The sequence below is a fragment of the Salminus brasiliensis genome, chromosome 5 (genome assembly GCF_030463535.1).
Source record: "Salminus brasiliensis chromosome 5, fSalBra1.hap2, whole genome shotgun sequence".
Taxonomy (NCBI): Eukaryota; Metazoa; Chordata; class Actinopteri; order Characiformes; family Bryconidae; genus Salminus; species Salminus brasiliensis.
The window spans coordinates 29,242,241-29,258,683 of NC_132882.1; the positions used below are offsets into that span (position 1 = coordinate 29,242,241).

At 40.4% G+C, this 16,443-nt stretch overlaps 1 protein-coding gene across 2 annotated transcripts; it reads right to left on the reverse strand.

Moving 5' to 3' along the window:
- Nucleotides 1-441: 441 nt before the first annotated feature.
- Nucleotides 442-15,618, reverse strand: decr1 (2,4-dienoyl CoA reductase 1, mitochondrial). 2 transcript variants are annotated; one of them, XM_072678913.1, is made up of 11 exons: nucleotides 15,570-15,618; nucleotides 15,246-15,340; nucleotides 13,066-13,274; nucleotides 11,984-12,041; nucleotides 10,206-10,292; nucleotides 9,925-10,072; nucleotides 8,068-8,167; nucleotides 4,487-4,559; nucleotides 3,808-3,954; nucleotides 914-976; nucleotides 442-805 (listed from the first exon to the last, which is right to left on the reverse strand). In XM_072678913.1, exons 2-11 carry the CDS (start codon nucleotides 15,309-15,311, stop codon nucleotides 746-748), a joined length of 1,011 nt encoding a protein of 336 aa, XP_072535014.1. In that variant the 5' UTR covers nucleotides 15,312-15,340; nucleotides 15,570-15,618; the 3' UTR covers nucleotides 442-745. The 2 variants fall into 2 exon arrangements, with proteins under 2 accessions (XP_072535014.1, XP_072535015.1); XM_072678914.1 differs by having other exon boundaries at nucleotides 15,600-15,614.
- Between the last annotated feature and the right edge of the window lie 825 nt (nucleotides 15,619-16,443).

The following is a 16,443-nucleotide window of genomic DNA, read 5'->3' on the forward strand; positions in this document are numbered from 1 at the left end:
TTTTACACTTCTAAAAAAGTGACCAGTGGACACCTTTATAAGGGAGCTAATTTTAAAGAGCACTGCTGGCCTCAGAGCTGATCATCTGGAAGGTCAAGGCACTTTCTGAGCTTATGAGCCAGCCTTTTGTTTTACATATAACTCATCCCAGCTTGTGTACACTAATATTTTTAATTAGTTCATGAAATGTATTAAAGGATTCATTCATTTTATTTAAATTAATCATTTAATTAAATGAATTAAACTTAAAATGTCATGACCATTATAAAGGAACATTCTGTACAGTTTAAAGAACCCACATTAAACCCACTGGTGACGCTTAGCTACTGTAAGGTTCAGCGTTTAATTCATTTAGCTACATTTGTGACCCTCTAAATGTCTATTTTACATTCCTCTGTAAAGCAAATTCAATTTCTACAAATTCCTCTACAAACATATACATTTAAATTTCATTTGCCTTTATCGAAAGTACAAATACAGACTGAGAATCAGCAAGAAAAACACACAAGCTTATTAATAAGACCTTAAACATTGGAAAAAACACAAAAATACTATTCAAAAGGTCTCCCAACTCAATGTTGATAAAAAAATGAGATATACCGTTAATTATGTCCATGCATGTTTAATTATATTATGTTCCTGTGTGCAATTCCTATGAATGAACTGTATGGACATTATGTGGAACTGCATGTCAAATCTGTCCACTGGCATTGATCTCAACTCAGTTTGCCATTCTTAAGCGCCATTACGATCCCTTCGTTTTTCTGATCAGGCCTTCCATCAAATCCCACTGCTCTTTAGTGACCTACACATACAACGAAATGAAACGAAACATGCAGAGGTAAAAATGTGAGACAGTAAATATTAAAAATACAGGTCTTTTTTTGTGTATGTGTAGTGCTAAAAAGCTTACCTTTCTCATGACATTAAATTCACCAGCCATGAACACATATTCACCACCATCCATTCTGATGACCTATGGATAAAGAGGCGTGCGGAGATGCAACAGATAAGAAATGGGCGCTCGTGGTAGGCTATGCTGTTTCACCATTCACAGTTAAAGCAGTCAAACAAGTATTTACTGATTATTTGGATGACTGTTCAAGTAACTAGAATTTTAGCAAGGCCATATTTTGCAAATGAGTTAGAAAAGCCATAAACTGTGAAACATTGTATTTCAAATATATACATAATACATAAATAATTACAAACTACATATAAAACCACATAAATCACTTCAATCGCTTTAGTTATTCCTGTAGTAGAGTCTACACTGTGCATCTCAATAAAGAAATTGGGCTTATTCAACAAGAATTACAGGCTTACCACTTGTAAGTGAACAGCACTACCACTCTTTTCTATGCATCACTAGCCATATATAACATCACTGTCCCGCCAACATACCCACCTGATGGTAAATTGCCCAGTAAAGGGAAATGGATTTTGTGCCCTTGGGAAATGGATTCATCCACATATTATGCATGTTTACACATTTAAGGCCATGTTAAGCCTAGTCTTGAACCTACACAGCACAAGAAATCAGATTTCTGCCTCAAAAGGAAAATAAGCCTCCTCAACTAGACTTAACCTGGAAAACTGGTGCCCAGATATAGATAGCCTATACATTTAAAGGGCACATTTTGATATGTCTGGGTTGAGAATCACATTGCAATGTCATTTGAGAAGAACCCGACCGAACACTGAGTCTGTTCACCACAGCTTCAAACATAACTAGCCAATGGGATTAAAACCAGATACAGATTGATGAGGAACAGTTGTGCCTCTTGAGGTCGCCCATTGTACATTTTGAGGTGTTTAGGATCACTTTTCTGCTGTAGAAGCAACCCTCTATTTATTAACTTTTTTAAATCAATAGAGACGGTGTGATGTTTGCTTCCCTCGACCAGTGAGATGTTCCACATTCATCGATCCACTTCTGTGCTTAACAGTTGGAGAGATGTTCTTTTCATGTTATTCTGCAGCTTTTTTCAGCAAACATATCTTGCTCTATTTTCATTACAATGTTCAGAGTGCTAGGTAGCTGCTTAGAGAAGCCCAAGGATGCTGATTGTTGGGACAAGGGTTAAGGAATCAGTTGATTTATAAAGTCTTGAAATCTGCATCACCTGGCCTTTTCTAACCATGACCGAACAAGCTATCGACCCAACAAGCTAATTGTGGGCTGAGGTCTTGGTAAAAATGATGAGAGCAAAAAAAAAACAAAACATAAAAACAAAACAAAAAGGATAACACACTAATTATGTCTGCATTACATCACGCAACCTTAAAACTGGTGCTACTACACTAAGCCATAGAGGGATACAGGAATACAGAACACTAGGGCTGTACCCAACTCAGTCACATTAGATTTGGCCATTTTATCTATATATAATGATATCTATCTATATATAACTATTTATTCATATTGCTGAGCATTTAACACAAAATCAGTAATCAGTAAAAGAGACGCTGCATATGATTAAAGACTGCAGACTATTTAGATTACTGACATATAATGTCAGGCTGCCATATGGATTTGTGGAATATTGAGATAGACAGGAGCATGAATATTTGTTAAAAATAAGCTCTTCTAGCCGATTTTATTTTTTCAATTTAAACATTAAAATCCCTTCTTCCAACTGGATTAGCCAACTTTATTTCTCGTTAAACGTTTAAAGCTCCTAAATAAACCTAAATTAGAAAGTAAAATTAAATTAGAAGAAATGCAAGTCATCGGCCGTTTCTGGTTTTCTACAGGTTTATTAGGTGACTGTATTTTTCATCAAATATAAAGAAATCTTAGATCTAATCTTAGACCCCCCCTCCCCCCAACAGTGGCAGCTTGCCAAGCCCAGGTATTGAACCCACAACCCTGTCATCAACAGCCCAGAGCTCTAACTGCGGAGCCACCACTGCCCTTCAGTAGGTCTTGCAGACAGAGCTTGGATATACGTTTGTTAGGATTCTACCTTCAGAAATGCCTCCATACTTTAGACCTTCTATTGCAAGCCTAACTTACTCAACTCAACTCGCCTCAAAACTGAACTGCCTGCACATGATGTCATGTAAATTTTCTTTTAGCAAGCATGACAGATATTCAGCCCTGCTAGAATAGAAATATATATTTAGAATTTCCCTTATTTAGAACTCCTTGTGATCCTTGTGAATCTCAGTCGACTGACGGGTCTCCGACTGATGATTCATCTCGTCAACTTTAGCCCTACAGAATACAACTCCATGACTGCAGGACTTTCAGTGTGTCTTGTTATACTGACTTTGCACTTATTATTGCAATAATGCAATAATCAATAAACCTCCCACAGTTTATGGATTACTAAACTAATCAACATGCAAGTTTGCAAATTCTGCTTTTACTCATGTTGACAGTGTTCAAACTATGCAAAATTTTAGTACAAGAGCATGTGTGTGCTCAATTTTTGTCAACATTTGATATCTGTACAATGATTATGGTCAATTAAACACAAATCAAACATTTCTCAGGCTGTTCAAATGCTAAGCACCAATTTACACACACTCTGAGCGGGCGTGGGTTTCATCGTACAGACACACATTTTGATCGTATAAAATGTTGATGAAGGGCTGTTGGCACAATGTTATGTAATACAAATGCTCAAAGTGTCCCTTCTGCTTCTACATACGCCCTGGGTTCCCTGTCAGAGGGAGCGATTGTGCTCATCTCTCCCTCCCTGTGGCTGAAAGCGGAGAGGTCCTGAGGGGGAGCCAGCAGGTGAGCTACAGAGAACAGACAGCAGCTCTTTTTTCTACACAAGGTCAGAGCACACTCACCGCACCCGACACCCAGTTGGCATAGTCACTGCAGAGGTAGGCAGCTAGGTTGGCAATCTCTCCCGCAGTTCCGAGTCGACCCACCGGTATCCTATCAGGCATCGTCTTCTCAAACTCGCCAGTGGGATCCAGGCGACTGAAAGCCCCCTTCAGAATGCATAGATAGGAATAGGTGGAACTGGATCAAACAGATCACCCCTTAAAATGGCAAATGCATATAGAGCTTCTTTATACAGGTTCTTTACACAACCCTATAGAACATGTGGTTCTCCTTTTTAGAAAAGTGTTAAAGAAGAGCAATCTCCTGACCGGTCCTGACCCAGTGCACTGGGAGCCGGGTTACACCTAGCATTAACCTGGACTCTAGGTGATCGGATCACATAAAAAATTCACTTGTCTGCATGAAAAGCCAGGTGTAAACACTCTCAAGGCGCACTGTGATCAGATTAGGGGTCAGATACAAATCTTGTCCACATTTTGTCTCCATGTCTCGCTCTACTGTGTGTGTACCGGCAGATGAGGATATAATATCGAACAGAATCTATGGGAGAGAAACTAACAGCAGGACCATAAAGACTCTGTAAATCCAGCATTTTATATGATATCTTTCCCCTTACTGTGGGAAAAAGCTCTCCACCTCCCCTCTTCTAGCACACACTTTCAATCAAACATACAGTACCTTGGTTTTGATTGGCCCCGGCTGAATAACATTGAATCTCATGCCATATCTTCCCCACTCGCCCGCCAGAGACCTACAGGCACAAAAGCAAACACAATCAGCCAGAATCATAATCTGTCTTCAGCTTCCTTCATTCAACAACATACATTCCCTCTTCTGGCTGCCATTATCTCCAGGACACCATTCACTTTCCCATTATTGTTGGAACACAATGACAACAGTGGCAAGACGAGAGAGGGTGCAGAGGAAACAAATTTTAGCAAGCTGCTTTTGGGGGTCAGTCCAAGGTAAATCGATCCGGCTCGTGGGATCCAATCCACAGAATGGACAGTCCAATCAGAAATAACATATTTGCTCAATAGTGTCCGAAGATAATGGTGGGGAAATGAGGGGAATTGGGAGCTCACAATTATTCCATAAAAGAGCTTTTTTTCCAAAAAAAAAAAAAAGGGTCTCTGAAGGGCCAGTTTTTTGGGGTGAGCAATTTCCTATGTTGAGGAATTAGATTACGTAAAATGGGAACTTGCATACAATGGGGCAACACAGCATTAGCATGTCAGCATTACTCAAGAAGCATGCCTTTTTAAGTGGATTTTAACAGTCTGCAATGGCTTACTGAAAAGCGGTCCATGCTAGCCTATGGTTGCGACTCAGTACCCCAGTAGCAGCGATTCAACACCTTAAGATCATTAAAAAGAAAAAGGTCATATGCTGATCAAGCTCCAAGAACCAAAAGGAACCATGTCTGTAAGAGAGATATGGCAGTGTGAGAATCCTTAACCCATGAGATCCCACAGTGAGATATTCCTTACAGTCCTTGTCCTTCACTTTAACTCATGGAGTCCCTAAGTGACATACACTGGATACATCCTGGACGCGTCTCAGGACAGTTTGTGAATGTGTACATGTGACCTCATGTGACCTTTTTTTTGCGATAAACGATATTTATCAAAGACTAAACACATTAGTAGTGACAATTTCAGATACTCTCTCGAGCACAGTGATTTTTATTTAACATCTGCTGCTCTTCAGCTACTTAAACCAGTTTAATTACACTGTTAGTAATGAAACCTGCACCTGATCAGTGTTTAATAAGCACTAACAGTATCCTCCATGTGCTTAGAAAAGCATATTGTGTACCACAATGAAAAAAATTGTCATGATACGATGAAATATCATCATATTGCCTAGCTCTACCTCATCTATAAAATATTGGTGCGCTTGGGTAGTACTTGAGCCAAAACCTCAAGTACTACCCAAGCGCACCAGGCTCTCTCAGGCTCTGGCTGCTGATGGCAAATCAGCATGACCCAGGATTTGAACTCACGATCCTCTGAGCTGCTAAATTACATTTTTTTACATTCTAATATTCACTAGGTGTTTGTCCAAATTTGCTGAAACTCAGTAATTAACCATTACAGCACTAAAATGAGGCCGCATCAGAACTCAAGCACAGGAAAATAACTTTTCTCCAATAGTGACGGCACAGCTCAGGGCTCAGTGACACATATGTCTAGATCAGCACTCATTTGAAGGACTCCTTGACATAGGTCTACCAATACATGGTTATTGTCAAAAGAACCACCATCAAGACATTCACGGTCATGTCAACAGTGCTCCTGCAGAATGTCGAGACCTGCTGCAGGTCGCCTCCAGGGGTAAAAGGTCAGTAGAGGGCATGAACTCAGCAGGTCCTCACACAGCTCTAGAACACGGATAATAAGAGCAAGAGCACGTAAGGATGATTTTTCAGACTGCACTTTGCCAGTCAGTACAACTGCCGATAGCAAAGCTGTTCTCTAGAGGCTGTGTTGCTCCAACCTCCAACTATGTGCACAGACCACAGCTAACGGATCGGTAATGAAACTTTAGCAGCCCTCTGTCTCAGAGCCGTGAAACGTACTCTCGTTTCATACATGTCTGCAGAGCTAAGAATAGAGCCCTCGCTATTGATTTTGCTGATGCAACAGCATCACTAGATAAAGGCAGATCACCAACAATGACAAAAGTGCTTCGAGAGACCAAGCTGAAAAATGTGGAGTGTGTGCAGAGCAATTTTCACCATGTGAAAGGAGCGTTACCTTCAGAGAACAGATATGCTTTTAACAACAGTTTGACTGCTGCAGGATTACTGCCAGGCCAGAATGAGCACATGCCAAGGTCCCAATTTGTTAAGCATGCTATACCGGTATTTCTTATTTTGAGGTCTCATGCTCTGTATTGTTTTAAATTGTCACATAGACTGACCACTTTATACCTTTACAGACTTGTAAATGTATGGTTAAAGATGTACAGCTATACAGTTAATAGGGGTGTACTGGTACACGTATTCATATACACTGAAGCTATGATCTGGTGCATGCAGTTGCAGTACGGAGGCAGTCGCCTATGTGCAAAGATTAACGAGCAACCAAATTTCACAACTGTGAGTTCCACCTGGACAATTTAAATCGTAAGCTGTTAGAAACTTAGCAACAAGCCATGACAAACTTCGCTCAAGCTGACTGCCTCTAAATTTGGCGAGTGAGAAAGGCACACAGGAGCTAGAATCACTAGAAACACACTTCCTATTGAACGGCTTTTATTTATGATGTACTCTACTTTTTAGTTTTGCAGCCAACCAACTACCTCAGAGTGGTTCAAAATAAATGAAAAGGATTCTAGCCTAATGCACTTGAGGGTTTTTGTTGCTTTTCTCCCGTTGTACCTAATCGTCCTGTACTGTGATGTCCGAACCATTGAGACGTCTGTGTACCATTGCACCCCTAACAGTTATAAATGTACAGCTCAACGTTTTCCATATATAATTTGGGTTAAACATCCTCTAACACATTGTAAGTGGGTCAGTTGCTGGCTATAGGACCACTGTTGGGTGGAACCTTTTGGCTGGTCAACTTTTCCAAGCCAGCTACCACAACCCTAGTGCCCAAATGATGTTGGTTTAGACTGATTTAGAGGCCGACCACCCCAGAAACGCTGCACTGCCTCATACAAGTCAGTCAGTGTTGTGCTGCAAATGTTTCACCTAAATACTGGTCATGATTTCTTGGTGGTTCTCTTTCATTGATGGGTGTGATATAGAGGGTGCACTGATCATCTAATGTGCTAAACCTACAAAAAGCATGATAAAAAAATGCCTGATACTGTCAAATTCATCTTTTGGCCACAGTTGTGATGGAAACTTCCTATAGATTGGGATTTTTGCCACTGCTGGTAGACCTGCATGGCCGTACTTTTCGACATGCCTGCAAATTTAGCTACTTCCTTCACACTAGGGCCTTTGGAAACACCCAAATGCTCATTTTTGCCAATCATTAACATCTCCTTTGCGACCCATTTTCCACACATTCAGCGATACATCCCTGTGAATCCCATCTAAACACCCTACAGGCATTTGTAGCCCAATCGTCCTTGTGCAACAAGTTACTACTACCTTAAACACTGACTAATCTTTTGCCCAGGGAATGTATTATTCTATTACCTATTGTGCATTTAATAAATACATCATTAAAATTATTTTGAAATAATGGACAAATATACAACATGACGATCATGCTTCCCTGATTAGCTTATTCACTTACTTGCAAAGTGCCTCCACTCCCGCCTTGGCAGATGAACTGGGCACAACAAACCCAGAGCCACTCTCAGCATAGATTGTAGTGATGGCCAGGAAAGCTGCACCTGAAAAACATAAATAACCATGCATCAGCATCATGACATATCCCAACAAAACACATCATAACATAACAAATGAAGCACACTCAGTTCCATAACGAAGGCACTAAAGGAGCACTGATAGAAATCCACAATAAGCATCACAAGCAGGAACTACCCCAATGACATCCACACATGCCTGGAGGCCTTTTCAATTAAAGTCGCAGTGATGTATGCTCCACTTATAGATGCAAAAGTCAACCATGCAAACAACAGCGGCAAAGGAAGACAGCACCAGAGACCTCCATTAAGCTGTTACTGAGATATCATATCTAGCACTGCGTGTCCTGTAATTATGGCGTCCACAGGAGAGAAAAAGGTCAAAATAATCAGAAGAGGTTGCATTCCACACCTGCATGCGAACAGCAGATTCAAGGAACCTGCCTTTTTTATTTATTTATTTTTTACAGTAGAAACTGTTCTGGTCACACACCACTGGGTACTGGACATACTATTCAACACATAGTACTATATATATATATATTTTTTTTTTCCCATTAATAATTGAGACATAGAACACACACACACACACACACACACACACACACACACACACGTACATTATATATATATATATATATATATATATATATATATATATATATATATACTTACACACACGTGTGTGTGTGTATATAGACAGATAGATAGATAGATAGATAGATATATCACATATTAGGTCATATATATATATCCTCATGTGCAGCTAGACTAATATAGCTGAAGCTGACTGATGCTAGGTAGCAAAAAGGTTACTGCAAAAGTTCAAAAACAGACGGTTAACAAAGAAAACATTTTAGAATGTTTTCTTTCTTTCCATGATTGGAAAAATAGCCTCCAAATTTCCAGGGTTTCCAGATTTTCCATTGACATGTGGGATCCTGAACTGGAAAAGGTTTTTTTTTTATTCTTTATGCGTCCGAGAGAAGCAAGTACTGTTCAGGAATAGCCAAAAGCCTTCACTTCACTTTCACAAGATTTATTTTCTTTCTGTCCGGTCGAAGCTCATTAGACTCAAATAATAAGAAACAGAGACAGTATTTATGGTATTAACAAAAGCATTACATACTCAGCATTAAAGCTTTTAGCAAGTAACATAAAATGCAAAGTAGAGCAGACTGTTCTAACAGCACATAAACAACACTGTGGGTTATAAAGCCATTTTATTAAAATACCACATTTATTATATCGCACTGATGAGACTTCTGAGCCAATATTCTGCATGTACATGCCTCTACATTTATGAACATTAAAAAAGGTCATGTACTGTTTACTGGGGCTACATCTACCTGGATGAACATAAGAGATGTTATTATTTCTGCAGTATTTACTGCAGTAGTCCAGCATTGCCTAAACACTCAATAAATACATCAACAATCAAATATCAGCTTAAAATATAAATCATAATAAATCTGTGAAATGTCAATAGATATTTTTCAGCAAACAAATGACCTGCTGATACCAAAATTTTAGTGTATCCCTCATTTAAACAATGTAGATGTTCAATACAGAACTGGTTTATGTACAATAATATACAACTGCAACATGAGCATTTACTGCCATCTTGTGGTGTGACTGTAGCAATCAAGTATTTTGGTACTGCCAGAAAGCCATTTAATATACTTCCAGCAATTTAAATAGAATTAAATAGAATTGTTTAATTTGAATTCTTATTTTTTTCAGCTACCATAGAGTTAAGTCTAATAAGACCAAACAATTCTCACCTTTTTCAGCTTTGATGAGACGCTTCCCAACGTCTAGGGTGACATTGGCTGTGCCATTCAGAACGATGTCCGTTATGGTCCTCCAGGCATTGGGAGAGAGTCTTTCAGTGGGGCAGATGAAATTTCCTGCAGCATTGTTGATCACCACCTGAGGGGCAAAGAGTGCAGAGGGTTTCAGTGGGCATTTCGGCATATGTGTTCAGCATTCCTTTTACAGCTCAAGAACCCATATCAAAATACTGCTTTCCAGACAGCGAAGAACAATCAGAGAATCTACGTACATCAGGGAGTCCAACATCATTGACCATCTGGTCCACAGCAGCTTTTACGGAGGCTGGGTCCCTCACATTACACTGCACGGCATGAACCTGCAACATACACACAACCGTATCTCTCAGCAGCCTGAATTCAGAGAGGCTAAAAATGAAATAAAATTTAAATACAAAAGCTTTTGTCTCCACTTTTACTGTTTTTCCTTTTTTTTTTTTTTTTTTTTTTTGGTTTTGTTCATTTTGTCAGAACTTATAGTAGTACCTGAACTATTTATTTATTTTAATACATTTTAGTCTGCTCTCAAAAAGCAGGATTAGGGTTAGGTTTTGAATTCATTTAAAGCAACATTATGTAAATTTTTTACCCTAAATTTATATTACAGCTTCAAAATCATTGCAATGCTCCACTAACTTCACTGCACTACGTAACTCATAGAGGCAGGCAGGACAACAGTCAACAAGAGTACTGTGTGATGCTGCGTAACATGAGTCATATTTGTGTAAAATCCTGTATTACTACTCTGTAGTCTCAGTCCACATGCTTTTTTTCCTCCCACTTTTAGTGATGGTTCTGTATCTCTCAGCTTGCCCAGAAATGCATGTGTAATTTGTGTTCCACTTTCCGACTGTAGAGGGAGCCAAATTCTCACATTATGCTGCTTAAAAGGTGCCACAAAATGCATGTTTGGGGTATTTTAGGTTGTTGTTGTTTGATGCTTAAGTAGTAAGTATGTGAATTTAGGGGTGAAAAATTCTCAGATTTACAACCCTGTTGTTCGGCAAATTGGGCATGTGAAGAAAAACAAAGCAAAACATTGAGATCTTCTCTGATTTAGCTTCCTCACCCGAAATTACCTTTCCACAGACTATCAAGTCACTATCATGAGGCCTGGTTCACATAGCAACCAGGTCAGACAGTGATGTTCATGCTTGTCTCAGAAAATGACAAACAATACTGACACCACCATCTCACTTCTGGAGTCGCTGTTGCGTTTACACTGTCACAGCTTTAGGCCTTGAAAGGATTTAGCTAGTGGACTGGGTTGATGTAACTCTGGGCATAAATATAACGATAAAAGTCTGTTCTGTTACAGTTTTCCAGTCTTTAAATTGACTTAGAGCCACACAGGGATGTTTTCGAGCTTGGTTTTGATTATATGTGATTTGACAACAGTCCTAGAGAATCACGATATGTCGCTTCCATAATTACAGTTTTCCATTTGGGGTTAGATTCAATACAACCTATAGTCAGGTTTATATTTAGGTGAACGGACACCATAAAAATAAAGTGATATTGTTTTTGTCAACAATTTGAAAATGTGTGTTAATATTTAATTACAATTGGACCAATACAATAGACCAAGCCACTACTACTTAATTACTAAATATTACATACTATAAATATTGTTATATTAGCTTAAGGTCTCTTCTGCAAACTGATCATTTCTGGAAGCCAACAATGCTCTGGTCCACTGTGTGATGATGTACCATGTTAACATTTACATTAAAGGCAATTAACAGACGCTCTTACAAGCGTTCTTTCACTGTTTACTCAGAAAATATCCTTAGCTAGTTTGTGCAGGCTAGGATCCAAAAGATACCTCAGACCAGATGCTGCCAAATGTAAAAGTCAGTATGGAGACCACACTACTCAACATCCACTACACTTCTCTCTTGGAAGTACTCTTGGAAGAGATGGGTTGGATCTACAACATTTAGATGAAATAAGCTTTAGCACTAAATCTGCACTGCTACACAGAATCTATGTGGATCAGCTCAGTACTTACCTTATTGCCGGTCTGCTTCGAGATTTCCTGTGCCGTTTCCTTTAAAATATCCAAACTTCTGAAATCAGAAACGTTCCACATCAGCTGAACAGTGTAAACGTGCAGCTTATACGAACAGCTTTACACAGAGTCAAATGATCACTTCACAGCTTCATGGATGAACCAGACAACATCTCAATAAAGGCTGTCTGGATCCTTTTGAACATACAGTGTATTTTTGACCCAGACCATCATGAGCTATTTTAAGCACTGCAGTTTACTACCAGTATGTGGCTTCACATCATGGTCCTTCAGGTCATGCTAAAGCCCAAGTCAAAATTCAGGGCTGCTTACAGTGCTAGTCTGCTATACTAGCTGACAACAGCTGTTGGGTTAAAGATTCCCTTTTAAGTGCTATATAGAACCAGCTGGGCTTATGCTGACCACACACTAGAAGACTCTGAAAAGACTGACACTTTCACATCTATAGACTGGGAATCTTGTAGGGTCAATATTTGCAACTAGAGCCCTTTGAGATTATTTCCCCATCATGCTCCTGGTGGAAATTTACAAGAAGAGAAACTGTTGAAGAATGGAGCATTTGCTTCTGACCTCAACTGACCTTGCGCCTGTGTGTGCAGTAGTTTTTTTAAAGGACACAAATAAATCTAATAATAAATAATTTAATTATTTTAAATAATAATAAATACTTTAAATAATTGAAATGAACTATAAATAAAAAGACGCCTGGGGCTGGAGAGAGAGCTCACCTACTGGTTAGTCACAATGTCCACTGCACGAGCCAGGACTGAAAACGGCCATCCTGACCACCTTGCACCAAACAATCGAGATGACGGACTAGGTAACTAATGAACTCACCACCGAGTCACATTTAGCAGGCTAAAGATTAACCACAATGGGGGCGCTGTTAGTTTCGTTTCACCGTGAAATGCTGTTGATGTTTGCTGTATGAAAGGAATGACATCTGGACAAAACATCTGGTGGATCTTGGAACCTATGGAACTTCTTCATATGGGTCCAGGTGTTAACATGTTTGGGAAAGCTCTGGGCTACAACAAGATCAGGTCTAGGTGAGCACCTACCTGCTGGCTATAACACACTCGGCCCCGAGAGCAGACAGAGTGGTGGCCATGCCCTTCCCCAGTCCTGTCCCTCCTCCTGTGATTAAGGCCACCTTGTTTTTGAAAGTCCCCGGGAGCAGCATCGGTTGGTCAAAAACGGGAAAGAACCGAGCCTGTGGCGCAGGTTTTTCACTGCACTGCCATAAAGTAGCTGTCCCATTTCCAAACAACTGCAACAGAGAAGGAGAGCATGATTAGCCCTTCATATCAGCAGCTTGACGGACTTATTGAAGGCTGTAAAGGCAGAACAGGTTAAATTACATTATATGTAATGCTGAGTGCTGTAGTCGTCCGATCGGCAGAAATGTACAGGCAAGGGCTCAGCATTATTCTTGTATGCACGAAAGCCAAATGCACCTTCTAGATCACAGTTTTGGCAATGTGCCATCTGCCATGTGCACAGCATGGCGAGCGAAACCTACGTGTGACGTCTGAGGTTGGTCGTTCTCTCCCTTAATTACGTCACATTGTTCCCTCAAGCCAGGCAAAGGTAGTCTCCCTAAGAAGCATGCTGAGGCCTTTGGTGGTCGTGCCCAATACTGAAACCTGATCTTCTGCATGTACTACTGGTTAGTCACAATGTCCACTGCACAAGCCAGGACTAAAAACCAACGGCCATCCTGACCACCTTACATCAAACAATCGAGATGACGGACTAAGTAACTAATGAACTCACCACTGAGTCACATTTAGCAGGCTAAAGATTAACCACAATGGGGGCGCTGTCAGTTTCTTTTCACCGCGACATGCTGTTGATGTTTGCTGTATGAAAGGAATGATCAGTAATATTAAGTAAAAGAAGACATCTGGAACCTCTTCATATGGGTCCAGGCACTAACATGTTTGGGAAAGCTCTGGGCTACAACAAGATCAGGTCTAGGTGAGCACCTACGTCTCATTGTCCCCTCAAGCCAGACAAAGGTAGTCTCCATAAGAAGCATGCTGAAACTTTTGGGGGTCATACCTAATACTGAAACCTGATCTCCTGCACATACAGACCTGGGTACAAACCACATACACATGCACAGCTCAAACACACTTATGACTCCAACAGCTACGGTCACATACTGACCGTAAACATAAACAGCTCAATATAAGCAGCTTAATATAAAAATGACCAAGGTCTAGCAACAGACATTAAGAACAACTGCTGGCAGACAGCAAATGTGTCTCCTCACTAACTAGGATGACCACCAACTCATTTGAGTGTCACTGCCTGTTTTACCAAAGTTACACAGTGCAGTCAGTGACAGTGAGTGCTAATGGCAGAGAGGCAGTGCTCTCTATTTCAGGTGAGTCAATGATTTCTAATATACAAATTCTACATGATGTGGCTTTAACATCTAATCTTTGCCATGATCAGATGTAGATCTGCTTTCACACTGATGCTACATTCACTCACCAAACACTTTATTAGAACACCTGCACACCTATTCATTTATGCATGCATTATAGCAGCTGTGCAGCAGCAGAGTAATGCATAAAGTCATACAGACAGGGGTTATGTGAACCATCAATGATCTGAACAAGTGCTCTGTGACTTTCAGTGTGGCATGATTGCTGGTGGGAGACAGGCGGGTTTGAGTATTTGAAGAAGTGCTGGTATTCTGGGATTTTCAGCACAGCAGTCTCTAGAGTTGTCTCAGAATGGGGCGATAGAGAGGTCAACAGAGAATGGCCTGGCTGGGCTGAGCTGCAGTGATGGCTGCCTGCGATCACTGTTTTTAAGCACTGATGAACACAACTGATAAAATGCCCATCTTTAAATAAGGCTCATTTCAATATTTTTAATAAAATATCAGAATTATATAATTGCATAAGCAAGGGCAGTCTGTGACTGAAACTATTGAAGACAAGGAGACACCTCTGATTTCTGATATCCCTGAATGACCTGTAGTCTGCAGACACTGTTCATATGGTCACTGTCCACTCATCTGAGGTTCATGACCTTTCACCTACTTTCAGTTACAACACTATGCCCTTTATAACTTTGGTTATTTTCTCTGCAGCTTTAATGACTTTTGCTCAGTAAAAACTCGATTATAGTTACTTTATGATATTGCCCTTTAACAGGCTCGCGCGACCCGCACCGTCAAACAGGGGGTCAAACCCCGTCCGCCCACCCGCAGCACAACGCTTACCCTCGTCTGAGAGAACCCGCTGTGCAGCGGTTTAGCTCTGTACGTCAACCTCGCCAGCAGCGCCATGCTGTCCACACTGTCCAGAAGCCTCCGCACTGGAAAAGCCAACATAAGCAAACAGAGTGAACAAGGACTTCTAGCACTTCTATCAGGATGCTGCGCAAGTTTAACACAAACAAGACCAAACTGTTCAATTCTCATAAAACATGTGTGCCAACAACGACTGTGAGCCAAAAAAATCAATAAATAAAATACCATGAATATAATGCAATCATTTTTAATTCATGAAGAATAAAAAAACAAGCAAAAACAGTGTTCTCTTACATGCGGGCTGCGCAGACTCTGCAGACTTACCCCCCTAAAATACCGTCCGGAAACCAGGAAGTGATGACACGACGGAGCTGTTTGTATACATTGAGCCCTCGCACACTTCCCCTAGACACTACCCCTCAGGATCACATCACAAGGACTTTGGTTAAACACGGCTTTTATGTATATATATTTACAATATTTGCTTTCACTCATTTAAACAGAACAGGCTCAGTGGTTAGAGCTCTGGGCTGTTGATGACAGGGTTGTGGGCTTGATACCTGGGCTTGCCAAGCTGCCACTGTTGGGCCCTTGAGCAATTCCCTTAACCCTTTCTACTCCAGGTGCTGCAGTGATGTCTGCCTGCAGCGCCCGGGGCCTGTATTTCTGTATGTGTGTGTTCATGGGTTAAAGGCCAAATGCCAACACAAATGATGAATGTGCTTGTTCACCTGAATGCCCAAAAATACCCACGCAGGATATATTTAGGATATATTTATATTTGGGAATATATCCACATGAGTGAGAGAGAGAGGAAAGAAGGGAGGGAAGAAATGAGTGAGTGAGTGAGTGAGTGAGTGAAAGAAATGAGTGAGTGAGTGAGTAAGTGAGTGAAAGAAATGAGTGAGTGAGTAAGTGAGTGAAAGAAATGAGTGAGTGAGTGAGTGAGTGAGTGAGTGAAAGAAATGAGTGAGTGAGTGAGTGAGTGAGTGAAAGAAATGAGTGAGTGAGTGAGTGAGTGAAAGAAATGAGTGAGTGAGTAAGTGAGTGAAAGAAATGAGTGAGTGAGTGAGTGAGTGAGTGAGTGAAAGAAATGAGTGAGTGAGTGAAAGAAATGAGTGAGTGAGTGAGTTTTGAAAGAAGTGAGTGAGTGAGTGAGTTTTGAAAG

What these genes read in the sequence shown, in the direction of transcription:
- decr1 (XM_072678913.1), bottom strand. Translation starts at nt 15,311, where the DNA reads ATGGCGCTGCTGGCGAGGTTGACGTACAGAGCTAAACCGCTGCACAGC. An exon ending in GGAGTGGAGGCACTTTGCAA is followed by an intron (nt 4,560 to 8,067) that starts GTAAGTGAATAA and finishes TTGTGCCTGTAG; the next exon opens with GTCTCTGGCGGGCGAGTGGG. An exon ending in CGGGGCCAATCAAAACCAAG is followed by an intron (nt 3,955 to 4,486) that starts GTACTGTATGTT and finishes TGCATTCTGAAG; the next exon opens with GGGGCTTTCAGTCGCCTGGA.